Source organism: Poromitra crassiceps (genome assembly GCF_964638095.1).
Source record: "Poromitra crassiceps genome assembly, chromosome: 19".
In the NCBI taxonomy this organism is placed as follows: domain Eukaryota; kingdom Metazoa; phylum Chordata; class Actinopteri; order Beryciformes; family Melamphaidae; genus Poromitra; species Poromitra crassiceps.
Window position 1 is genome coordinate 13,456,593 of NC_139646.1, and position 13,803 is coordinate 13,470,395.

Consider the following 13,803-nt stretch of genomic DNA (forward strand, 5'->3'; position numbering starts at 1 on the left):
AATAGACAGAGTACAGGGAGCTAGGCATTTTTCACTTCATTATAAAATCATTCATTTATTACTGGGTAAATAAAAAAAAACTGAACAGTCGACTCACTACGGGACACAAGGGATGACATGTAAAAATGCAAAACACTTATTTCCAACATGGTCCCTGAAATTCTTCTGTGGCCGCACCAGGGCCGGCCCTAGCCATCTGGGGGCCCTAAGCAGGATATAGATCAGGGGCCCCCTCCCAGGGGCGGGGGTTTGGGGGCATCCGCGCTGGAAGTACTTTTAAGTAGGGGGTGCTGTAAGGAGGGGACTCTCGGTGCTGCCCGCTAGGGCAGCGCCGAAGAAAATTTGACGTTTTTGGACTTTTAGCCATATTTAGAAGAATATTTAAAACAAACAAACATGACAATGACGCTCGTTTGTAGCCCTATCAGTGTCAAGCAAGCGTGTAGAACCCAGCAGCCATAGGGGTTGCCAGGTCAGTTAAACCAGGGGTTCCCAACCTTTTTTGTGCCAAGGACCGGTAGATACATGCAGGACCGGTTGTCAATTTTAATGGTTTTAGTTACATATATATTTACTCACCAGGTGGCGACAAAAGGTAAATATCAGCCTTTTGTGTTGTATGTAGCCTACAGTATTTATGTTTTTGTTTAAACTACAAACATAAATAAACGTCAACCTATGTTTTAACTACCACACACAGCCTATAATATTATAGCCTATGTTTATTTAAAAAAAAAAAAAAAAAAAAAAAAAAAAAATTGGGGGGGGGGCCCCCCCAACTCCCGGGGCCCTAGGCAGCCGCTTGGTTCGCATTATGGGCGGGCCGGCCCTGGGCCGCACACATTAAATGGTAGAGAAATGGCTTGCGACTGTGGTTGAATGCCCCCAACAAATGTATTTACCGTAAATTCCGGACTATAAGCCGCGGCTTTTTTCCCGTTTTTTGGCCCCTGCGGCTTATATAACGGTGCGTCTTATCTATGGATTTTTTCAGAAAAAAAAAAAAAAATACAAATAAAATCTCTCTTTTTTAGCACTCTTTCTAACTATAAATCCACTTCTGTTTTAATTTCCTCTCTTGCCCTCTTTTCACCACACCGCGGACACTGTGTGCACTGTAAAAATAAACAACGGTGGTGTTGTGTTATGTTGTTTTGTTGAAATGTTACGGTAATACGGTAAATGGGAGCTTCCTCAAACAGCCATCTCTTTCCCGACAATCCCCTCTGTGCGTGACCACTTACATATGGTAATTACGGTAAGCAAACGGCCACTCGGCCATCAACTCCCTCCCCCGACTACCAGGAGAAAATCACAAACTTCGGCGAATTCACACAAAGGAAGATCAAGGAATATTCCATCGAACCGGAGCAGATCATAAATATGGATGAAGTGCCTTTGACGTTCGACCTGCCACTCACTCGGACTGTTAACAAGAAGCGCCCTGGAGGATTCTTTCACCAAAAAAAAGCTTTGCTCGTTCTCGACAGCATGAGAACGAGCAGTAGAAGCAACACTCTCACTTACCATGGGGAAGGTACGCAGAAATTAACACGACGCAGCTTTCAAGTTGAAAGCAGTCAATCTCGCATTAAAAGAGGGAAACAGAGCAGCCGCGCGTAACCTGGGCATCGATGAGTCAATGGTGAGGCGTTGGACGGTGCAGCAGGAGGAACTGTCTCAGCACGGAATATTATAGGAGTGTGAAAACATCCACAATCACCAACGGGTTCCAAAACGCTGGACTGCTGCGGGATGAAGAGGATGACGCCGCCACAGCTGGCGCTGAGGGCCGTCAGAGGCTTCAGAGGCTGTTCGATGCCGACAGTGATGAAGAGGAGTTCGTTGGTTTTGAGTGACAATGAAGGAGAGAGGAGAGTGGTTGACGAAGCCACCCTGAACCTGTTCGTTTCCGACACTGAAGATGAGGACTTTGGTGGTTTCAGTACGCAGGAAGAAGAGGAAGACGAGGATTAGTGACTTGACTTCTCTGGTTACAGGTTTGCTGCACATATAGCCTATTGTTGTGTGATTTTGTCTGGGGATTAGTGACCTGACTTTTGTTTTGTTTTGTTGAAATGTTAATAAATGGGAGCTTCCCCAAACAGCCATCGCTTTCCCGACATTCCTCTCTGTGCACGAACCCTTTCATATGGTAATTAAACATCAAAACACCCGCGGCTTATAGACCGGTGCGGCTTATAGAAGAAAAAAATAGTCAATTTTGGTCCCGCGGCTTATAGACCGGTGCGTCTTATAGTCCGGAATTTACGGTAGTTAAATTGACAATGTTTTTGACCCCCCAGTGCGATCTTTGTCTTCGTCTGATGAAAATCCCATTGGCGGTGGAAATGCTGTCATTTGAACTATGGTCAATACTTTGTTGGGGAGCATATGTGCAAGGACGAGTAGAAGCCTTTAGAAATGGCCCAAATGTAAATAAATACCGTATACAAATGTAATCTCTTTTCTTCCCGTTCTTTCATCCCTTTCCCCTTCTAGGTACCAACAGCGGAGACTTCAACCATTTCCCAGAGGATCCCGAGTTTGCAGACATCATCCAAAGGGCGGAACAGGCTATTGAGGACGGCGCCTTCCCAGAGAGGATTTCCCAGGGTTCCAGTGGGAGCTATTTTGTCAAAGACCCCAAAGGGGTGAGGAGAGGGTGGAGGGATGGAGTGGACTGAGTGATGGGTAGGAGAGGAGAGGAGGAAGCAGCACAGAGAGAGATTGTGGTGATGATTTTTCTTTTTGTTTTGTGGAGGCATACAACCGAGATGCAGTATTTCTAGTTTTGCAATATTTATTTATTATTTATCGATCTATCTATCTATCCCCGGAGGGAAATTCTGGCCTTACAGCAGCAGTAACATCAATGGCAGCAACAACAATATATTTATATCAAAAAGACACAAAGAGGTAGGTGTCGGTGAGAACTTGGAAAAAACAATATATGGAGAAAACAATATAATATGAAAACAATATGAAAGCAATATATACATATTTACATAGCTACTACAGCGCTCTTGCATTTTTCCGGAACGGTCCACTGTAGAGCATATTCAGGGCCGGCCCGCCCATAATGCGAACCAAGCGGCTGCCTAGGGCCCCGGGAGTTGGGCCCCCCCCCCCCCAATTTTTTTTTTTTTTTTTTTTTTTTTTTTAAATAAACATAGGCTATAATATTATAGGCTGTGTGTGGTAGTTAAAACATAGGTTGACGTTTATTTATGTTTGTAGTTTAAACAAAAACATAAATACTGTAGGCTACATACAACACAAAAGGCTGATATTTACCTTTTGTCGCCACCTGGTGAGTAAATATATATGTAACTAAAACCATTAAAATTGACAACCGGTCCTGCATGTATCTACCGGTCCTTGGCACAAAAAAGGTTGGGAACCCCTGGTTTAACTGACCTGGCAACCCCTATGGCTGCTGGGTTCTACACGCTTGCTTGACACTGATAGGGCTACAAACGAGCGTCATTGTCATGTTTGTTTGTTTTAAATATTCTTCTAAATATGGCTAAAAGTCCAAAAACGTCAAATTTTCTATGCCCCCAAACCCCCGCCCCTGGGAGGGGGCCCCTGATCTATATCCTGCTTAGGGCCCCCAGATGGCTAGGGCCGGCCCTGAGCATATTATATTATATAATACTATGACTATATGCTTTTAACAGGTACTTTTAATTACATCTAGGGGCAGGCATTGCAAATTAGCCTTGGGCTATAAATGCTCTGGTACAGGGCATCAGATTTTTTTTTATTATATGTTGTAAACATTATATGTACGTGTCGTGTGTCGTGTATCTGTCCCTACACAAATAAATAAAATGAAAGGAAATTACTATAATGCACAACATGAAAATGTGCATAAAAACGGGTGGATGGAAACCCACCTTCTGTATATTGCAACTGTAAAATCACTTATCTTCTTTTTTTCCCTCTTCTCACTTATGGTTCTTTCATCATTCTCTTTCATGCTACCCCATCTTTAATTCACTCATTCGATCCTTGCACCATCTTTTTTTTCCCATCAGAAGCTGAATAGGTCTCGCTCCACTTGCTCGTTGTAAGAGCTGGCACAGTTAAACCAGTTTCTACTTCCTTGTTCTCTAAATGTTCTCTCAATTGTTATGTGTTAACTGGCGGTCTGTCCTCGTCCTCTCTCTCTATAGAAAATCATTGGCGTTTTCAAACCAAAGTCAGAGGAACCTTATGGTCACCTGAACCCCAAATGGACCAAATATTTTCACAAGGTACACTGCATCACATGTTTCATCCATCTGTAAACAGAATAGGTACACTGCATCACATGTTTTGTCCATCTGTAAACAGAATAGGTACACTGCATCACATGTTTCATCCATCTGTAAACAGAATAGGTACACTGCATCACATGTTTCATCCATCTGTAAACAGAATAGGTACACTGCATCACGTGTTCCATCCATCTGTAAACAGAATAGGTACACTGCATCACATGTTTTTTCCATCTGTAAACAGAATAGGTACACTGCATCACATGTTTTTTCCATCTGTAAACAGAATAGGTACACTGCATCACATGTTTCATCCATCTGTAAACAGAATAGGTACACTGCATCACATGTTTTTTCCATCTGTAAACAGAATAGGTACACTGCATCACATGTTTTTTCCATCTGTAAACAGAATAGGTACACTGCATCACATGTTTTTTCCATCTGTAAACAGAATAGGTACACTGCATCACATGTTTTGTCCATCTGTAAACAGAATAGGTACACTGCATCACATGTTTTTTCCATCTGTAAACAGAATAGGTACACTGCATCACATGTTTTGTCCATCTGTAAACAGAATAGGTACACTGCATCACATGTTTTTTCCATCTGTAAACAGAATAGGTACACTGCATCACATGTTTTTTCCATCTTTAAACAGAATAGGTACACTGCATCACATGTTTCATCCATCTGTAAACAGAATTGGTACACTGCATCACATGTTTCATCCATCTGTAAACAGAATAGGTACACTGCATCATGTTTTGTCCATCTGTAAACATAATACTGTAGGTACACTGCATCACATGTTTTGTCCATCTGTAAACAGAATAGGTACACTGCATCACATGTTTTTTCCATCTGTAAACAGAATAGGTACACTGCATCACATGTTTCATCCATCTGTAAACAGAATAGGTACACTGCATCACATGTTTTTTCCATCTGTAAACAGAATAGGTACACTGCATCACATGTTTTGTCCATCTGTAAACAGAATAGGTACACTGCATCACATGTTTTTTCCATCTGTAAACAGAATAGGTACACTGCATCACATGTTTTTTCCATCTTTAAACAGAATAGGTACACTGCATCACATGTTTCATCCATCTGTAAACAGAATTGGTACACTGCATCACATGTTTCATCCATCTGTAAACAGAATAGGTACACTGCATCATGTTTTGTCCATCTGTAAACATAATACTGTAGGTACACTGCATCACATGTTTTGTCCATCTGTAAACAGAATAGGTACACTGCATCACATGTTTTATCCGTCTGTAAACAGAATAGGTACACTGCATCACATGTTTTATCCATCTGTAAACAGAATAGGTACACTGCATCACATGTTTTGTCCATCTGTAAACAGAATAGGTACACTGCATCACATGTTTCATCCATCTGTAAACAGAATAGGTACACTGCATCACATGTTTTGTCCATCTGTAAACAGAATAGGTACACTGCATCACATGTTTTGTCCATCTGTAAACAGAATAGGTACACTGCATCACATGTTTTATCCGTCTGTAAACAGAATAGGTACACTGCATCACATGTTTCATCCATCTGTAAACAGAATAGGTACACTGCATCACATGTTTCATCCATCTGTAAACAGAATAGGTACACTGCATCACATGTTTCATCCATCTTTAAACAGAATAGGTACACTGCATCATGTTTTGTCCATCTGTAAACATAATACTGTAGGTACACTGCATCACATGTTTTGTCCATCTGTAAACAGAATAGGTACACTGCATCACATGTTTTATCCGTCTGTAAACAGAATAGGTACACTGCATCACATGTTTTATCCATCTGTAAACAGAATAGGTACACTGCATCACATGTTTTGTCCATCTGTAAACAGAATAGGTACACTGCATCACATGTTTCATCCATCTGTAAACAGAATAGGTACACTGCATCACATGTTTTGTCCATCTGTAAACAGAATAGGTACACTGCATCACATGTTTTGTCCATCTGTAAACAGAATAGGTACACTGCATCACATGTTTTATCCGTCTGTAAACAGAATAGGTACACTGCATCACATGTTTCATCCATCTGTAAACAGAATAGGTACACTGCATCACATGTTTCATCCATCTGTAAACAGAATAGGTACACTGCATCACATGTTTTGTCCATCTGTAAACAGAATAGGTACACTGCATCACATGTTTTGTCCATCTGTAAACAAAATAGGTACACTGCATCACATGTTTCGTCCATCTGTAAACAGAATAGGTACACTGCATCACATGTTTTGTCCATCTGTAAACAAAATAGGTACACTGCATCACATGTTTTGTCCATCTGTAAACAAAATAGGTACACTGCATCACATGTTTTGTCCATCTGTAAACAAAATAGGTACACTGCATCACATGTTTTGTCCATCTGTAAACAAAATAGGTACACTGACTGCATCACATGTTTCATCCATCTGTAAACAGAATAGGTACACTGCATCACATGTTTTGTCCATCTGTAAACAAAATAGGTACACTGCATCACATGTTTTGTCCATCTGTAAACAAAATAGGTACACTGACTGCATCACATGTTTCATCCATCTGTAAACAGAATAGGTACACTGCATCACATGTTTTGTCCATCTGTAAACAAAATAGGTACACTGCATCACATGTTTTGTCCATCTGTAAACAGAATAGGTACACTGCATCACATGTTTTTTCCATCTGTAAACAAAATAGAGTACCGGAGGACTGAGTCTGGAAGAGCTGGATGTTAGCGACTTCTGGGTTGGCCTACACAAAAATACCTCATCCCTGCGGTACTCTATTAAGTAATAAGTAAATGGTGAAATGTCACCAAGAATACAACCCAATGGAATAATTGGAAATAATAATATTAAATGGTTTCCCCTCCTCTCGTCCCCTCTCTCAATTTCTCCATCTTCACTCATCTCAATGCAACACCAAAACTCCCTCCCTTCCCTCTTGTGTTTTTCTCTCCCTCTCCATGTCCTTGCCTCCCTCATTAGCTGTGCTGTCCGTGTTGTTTTGGCCGAGGCTGCTTGTTGCCTAACCAGGGCTACCTCTCAGAGGCTGCTGCCTCACTGGTTGATACCAAGCTGGGCCTGGGAGTGGTGCCCAAAACCAAGGTGGGGTTCTGTCTGCGTGTGTGTGTGTGTGTTGCAATCTTAAATTACAAGAGGCAATCAAACTGTGCCTGAAATCAAAGGGATTTGAATTATTTTAAATCTAATCAAATAGAATGCTCATGTAATTCAGTGTGAATTATTAAATTAATCAGGATCTAGATAATTCATTTTGGTTCTTAGATTCTAGTTCACTCATGGGTCCATTCCAGGATCAGTTCCAGTAGGTGTTTAGGAGTGGCTCTTAGTTGGATACTTCTATTATAATGTATGGACAATTTATGTTTTTTTTTTTTATGGGGGTAGTATTGTTGGGGGGGGGGCAACAAGGTTATGGAGGAAATCTTCTGGCTGGGTTATGGAGGGGACTAAATGAATAAAGGAAACACTGATTAAATCTGTGCGTTCTTCCCTCTGTATCAGATAGTGTATCTGGCCAGTGAGACGTTCCACTACAGCGCCATTGACCGAGCCAAGTCCAGGGGAAAGAAGTACGCCTTAGAGATGGTCCCCAAGGTCGGCCGACGCTTCCACAGAGTGGGCCTGCCACCTAAGGTGACCAAGAATCACATAGAGACACTGCGGAGCGCGTCGTCATTCAGAAACCACGCCCAAAACGGTGGGAAACAAAAACTCCCCCCCAATCCTGGCATTCTCCTATGTCACGTGTTGCACACAAAGATCATATATGCGGAAGATGAACACTCCAACTTACTTCCTTGACAGCTAGATCCACATTTTTCTTATCGCCAATTCTCAATGGCTTTCTTGTTTTGCTCGGGAGTACAAAAAAAATTAATTGGCGATTTTTTACATTTGTTGTCAACAGCTTTTAGCTATGTTTAATTCAAAGAAAATGACGCTGGTGTTTGGAAGTGAATGGAGAGCTTTCCCCCGTGATGGGCGTGGCCTATTTCATGCGGTGTCTCTATTCCTCCCTGATCAAACCTTTTGTTTGTTTTGTATGTTCTAAAGTTTTATTTACGTGTCAGGACAAATTACATGACCCATCCCACATGGGATTATCAGACACATCAACATAAAGTAATTACCATGTCGATTCCGGTGCATAAACAATACAAAACCAAACAAACCCACACACAGCACACACGGCATGGACAGCATGGACAGCAGTATGAGTAGTGTAGGCTGGGAAAGTCAGTTTTGCATTTTAAATTACCACTTAAAACACACACAGGATTTTGTACCATTTTATTCTCCGGTATTTAATGCACGAAAACTATTGCGCCACCCAGATCAATCTTTGTTAATTAAGGTGCTGGAAGCATCAATGAGTCCAAAGTGAAAGGGATTCTGCACACTTTAATGCCAAATTGAACTATTGCATAGATTTAAGTGTGTGGAATCCCTTCTTTCTCATGGTATTGGCCTTTACTATTTTTAGCTCTGCCACGGAGTTGGCTGGGCCGAAGGCTGAGGTTATGTTTTCACCCCTGTTTGTCTGTTTGTCTGTCAGCAGATTATTTTAAAAAGTTCTGAATGAATTTGCATGAAACTTGGCAGAAAGGTTGGTCATGGGCCAACTTATAAGTGATTAACTTTCCACGCCCACTGGTCAAAAGGGGGTGTGGAATGGGCGTGTTGAATCACAAAAAGGCATTTAACTTCCACACAGATTCACATATGCCCATGAAACTTTGCAGAAAGGTTGGTCAGGTGCGAAGGACGAACTGATGACCTTTCCACGCCCACTAACCAAAAGGGTTGTCTTTGTAGATAAGTAGGTCATGGGCCAACTTACAACTTAGAACAGATTCATTTTCCACTCCCACTGGTCAAAATCAGGCTCAGCAATTGGGGTAGCCAATCACAAAAAGGTGTTCCATACAGATTCACGTAACATCCCGTGGCGGAGGTATGCACTCTACCGAGTGCCCTCTAGTTCTGTTATGTTTCCCATTCCAGTTTGACTTATTTATTTATCTTGTTGGCTTTTATTTACTTTATTGCTTACAATTTTTAGTCCTATAAATAGTTTGATATTTTTGTATTATTATTGTTATTATGGTTGTTATTATTATTATTATTATTGTTGTTATTATTAATTATGACTATTATTATTATTATTATTAATATTAATATTTCCTTCTGGCCCTTCGCTCTTTCTATGCAACAGTCCATTTCGTGGGATGCTGAATTTGTTGCCTTTTCTCTGGCGTACATTTTTGTGCTCCCTAAAAAGACAGGTTTGTTGTTGTAGTAGTTCAGCTTCCTGAACATGTAGTTCAGGAAGTGTAAATGCCACCTCTGCTAGAATTGATGTATCCTTTTTTCCCCGGATCTTTCAAACAATGTATAGATATTCTTATTTTTATTTCTAGTATATTACTCTATCCTCATCTCTGGCATGTGGCATCAGTCTCACTCTTCAAACAGGTATATAATGATATATGGTGGTATCTTATCTGACACAATTTTAATGAAACCCTTTATCTGTGTAGATCTCGTTCTATGCTGTGAAAACACAGTTGTAAAAATGTTACGAGGAAATACAGTAGTAGTTTAAGGAAGTTACCACCCATCCTGTTTGAACTGTCACAAACTGTTGCCTTTGGGCCCATCAACATTAGCTCTGTACAATTTTTACATATGACATCACATTCACATCATTACCTTATGAACAAATTGTGTACGTTCTGATGGTGGAATACTGCAGTGCGGTGCTTGCTTGTGTCATTGATCTGATTCACATGCAGCACTAGGAAAATGCGAGGTACACTCTAGGAAATACAGAACGTTCATCAAGTGGATGGTTGGATGGTTGCGCTAGTGCTACTGGCATTACCAAGCAACCAAAAACCACAAATCGGCTGTTAACATCTGGGGCGCCTGCGGCGTTCCAAAAACGTTTAGACGTTTTTTGATCTCAGTGCGCCTTGGTTGCGGTCGAAAAACGAGGAGCGTGTGCGTCACGACCGCATCGACCTCGACTAGGGATGCACCGATCGATCGGCCAGCAATCGGAATCGGACGATTTTCAGCCCACAGTAAATACCAGATCGGAGAATTCTGATAATTGCTTTATATGCACTGATTGCAAAACCGATTGATGATTCGAAACATTTGAGCCATTTCTAGACGGAGTTGTGCTCAATGGTCTCATGCAAACACAGGTGAAACATTTCAGCCGTGTCATTACAAAGTCTGTGAGACTGAGACAGACGCATGCCATCTGTAATGTATGCCAGGATAAAATACCTTGTGGCAGAAGCAATAGTAATCCTTGCAGCAGGTAGTTGAGCAGGATGATAAGCAGCTCGTTCATGTGTTCACATCGTTTCCTTCACTAAAGAGACCCCGTGCTGCACTGAGACTAGCTAATGTTGGCTCTTAACAATGCAGTTAGCTTGCTAGCATTAGCCGCTTGGTAACGTTAGTTTTGCTAGTCTTTACTCTTCTTATCCTACTTATAACATCAGAATGTACACCAAATGATGTAAACAATGGTAACAGCTCTGTAAGTTAAGCATTAGATACTGTAGTTGGTTTCTTTTATTGAAACTTGAAATACCAAGACTGCAACAGAAAGCGATAGTTGTTATTACTCCGTTGGGTCGGGTTGCCAGATATAGTGATGGCTTCCAGTCCAAAGAATGCTCAAAAGCCACCAAAACGCACACAAAACTGCCCAAGCAAATGCAGGTCTATGGAAACAATGCGTAGCAACATGGAGTCTGATGAGTGTGGTACCTAAAAGCACATGGTTATTATTGTTTACATGGTGATCACGTAGATATTGAGGTAGAAAAGTTTTAACCAGGACTTTGATGGACAAAATCGATGTACAATGGAAACTATAATACTGCTATAAAAGCTGATATAAGGGGGGAAACGACATATAATACTGCTATTAGCTACCAGCTGCTATTAAAAAAACATAAAATAATAAAAATATCGCCATGACGATCGGTATCAGGTAGATATTGCTCATAAGCCCTTTTCCCACATGCGTACCGGAAAATTACCTGTAAGTCAATATCGGACATTTCCCTGAATTTCCCTTCACACCTTAGCGTGCGCATATGGGAATCTAGTCGTCAAATAGCCGGTATGTTGGGGGGCGGGGGAGGGGGGAGCTTATTTGGGGGGTCGGCAAAACTTCACTCAGTCCTCCGTACTTCGCCTGACACAGGACAGACACAGCGAGAATGGCAGAGGCTTGCAAGGCAAGCTGCCCAACGCTTGTAGCCTATGTATGTAGAGACAGCAAATGCACAAGCGAAATGTGGAAGTAGTTTGCTTTGATGTGCGCGAATGATTAGATGATGCACTTTGAAGAAGTTGGGATCCGTGTCTGAGAGAAATAGTTGCTGGTTCGATGTTTATCCGTTCACCTGCGTCGCGTTGAAGGCTTGAAGCACTTTTTACAGACTGGCTTCGTTTGATGTGTCCGGGCCGGGGTTGCCTTCGGAAATCAGCAAGCTGACACTGCTCTTATTAGGCTATCACAAGATCTTTTCGCCAGTTTGCTTTAATGTGCGCTAATGATTAGATTATGCCCGCTGGAACATTAAGCAACGTGTGTAGGCTACACTTCGCCCATGATTGAAGGACCACTGTCGCGGAAAATGACTGGACCCGTTTCCACTTGCGTCCCCTTAAGAGCATACCGCTCTTGTGACTGGCTCGAAACTGGTGAAATGTCGGGGACGACGGGGTCGCGCTTATACCGGCACGGCGCCTTTCCCACTTGCAGCATTAGACCACGTTCCGGTCATTTTGCGGTACAAAGCGCATGTGGGAAAAGGGCTATAGATGATCGGCGCTCGGTGGCAAAAAAAACTACGATCCCTAACCTCGACCATTGTCATGAATGGATTGGCATGTGAATCCTAAAGGCCAGGACATGCTCCAGGCGCGAGGGGCCTCATCGCGCTGGGCTCGTCGGGGGGGTGAGACCTAAAGATAATACCTACCTACATACGTACCTGAAGATTCTGCTAGCAGTGCCCAGCTCCCCTGGGAGCGCAGCACTTTGCAGAGAGAGACAGGAAGAGAAATTAAATGAAGTACACTGAGCCGTGTTTTGACCACATTTATTGACCCATGTGGTAAACTTTGATTTCTAACTGTTCGTTTTTAGTCATTTCAAGTAATGTGCTGTGTTGAGAGAGAGAGAGATCAACACAAATAGGCCTATTTACATTAAACAAAAACAAGTTTGCTTATTCTATTCATGTGCTGATGTGATCGTTTGAGAGTGAAACCGCAGTACTGAACATTGTGGTAACTCTGATGCAAGCCAAGACTCAAAAAGCAGGTTTAAACGCTCTCACGTTGTTTTATTCATTAGTCCATTCAAAAATCCAACTTAAATTCTTCCATTCTCAGTAGGGCTGGCACGGATCAGAAAACCCACGGATCGGATCGCGTGACGGATTTTGAGCCACGGATCACGGATTTTTCGGATCAGCAAAAAACTATATACCGTAGATCAGATTTTTTCTCTCAAAATTAGATTTTCGATTAGATTTTTTTAATACTATTATAATTCTCTAACCATTTGTTGCCCTGCACAGCTCAAAAAATATTTTTTTCTCATAAGTGACACAATGTATGCTTTTACTCTGAAGGCAGGCAAAACTTCCTGTTTTAGGTGGCACTGCTATGCCTAACTTCGTGGCTGTTGCTTGCACCAGTCACATGACACGGGTACAGACCTACAGACCAGACCAGGTCAGTCTGGAAATATAACGTTGATGCTACGTTAAGCTACTCAGTGGCCCCACGTATTGTTTTGTTGTTATGTGTCCTAAGGCAACATTTCACCGTCCGGTGATAATGTGTTTGTGAAACGTGTGCGCGTGTGTGTGTTGTGGCTCTCGTTATATTGTGCAGCGCGCAACACGCTGATCGCATTCCTGTGCTTTTTCAGAGGTGTTGAAATAAGTTTGTTGTCACGCTGTCTTTAGGAGCCACTAGCCACAGCCTTCAGAGATACTTTACAGCGGCGACAAGGGTTGAGGAAGCTCACTTGTGCTTGCCATGATTATTCCTGTCTGTGTCTGGCTGCGCTGGGCGTTCTCATACACTAACGTTAAACGTTAAATGAAACGAAAGGGGGGGGGGGGGGGGGGTCCGCGGACCACGACGTTCCGAACCGTGTGCCGAACCGTGGGGGCTGATCCGTACGGGTCACGGATTATCCGTGATCCGTGCCAGCCCTAATTCTCAGGGCTGTTCATTCAAAGTCTCAATCCAGGCAGGTGGGGTTCACCTAACAGGTGAGTCACAGCAGATGAGCTTTCTCCAAAACGTTGCATCAAGCGCTCCAGTACATTGCCTTAGTTAGATGCTCCAGCATCTTGCCTGAGTGCGATAAGACACAGGAGCGGTCAGAAATCATATACAGTCATTATCATGAGC

General features: G+C 42.3%; 1 protein-coding gene across 1 annotated transcript in view; it reads left to right on the forward strand.

Annotated features, from left to right (window-relative positions):
• LOC310793609 (phosphatidylinositol 4-kinase type 2-beta-like) overlaps positions 1-13,803 on the forward strand; it is a 36,935-nt gene that overhangs the window by 11,781 nt on the left and 11,351 nt on the right. The window contains exons 2-5 of the mRNA XM_083655441.1: positions 2,503-2,654; positions 4,182-4,262; positions 7,300-7,419; positions 7,840-7,971. Coding sequence (XP_083511567.1) covers positions 2,503-2,654; positions 4,182-4,262; positions 7,300-7,419; positions 7,840-7,971 — 485 coding nt within the window. The remainder of the gene's footprint in view (positions 1-2,502; positions 2,655-4,181; positions 4,263-7,299; positions 7,420-7,839; positions 7,972-13,803) is intronic.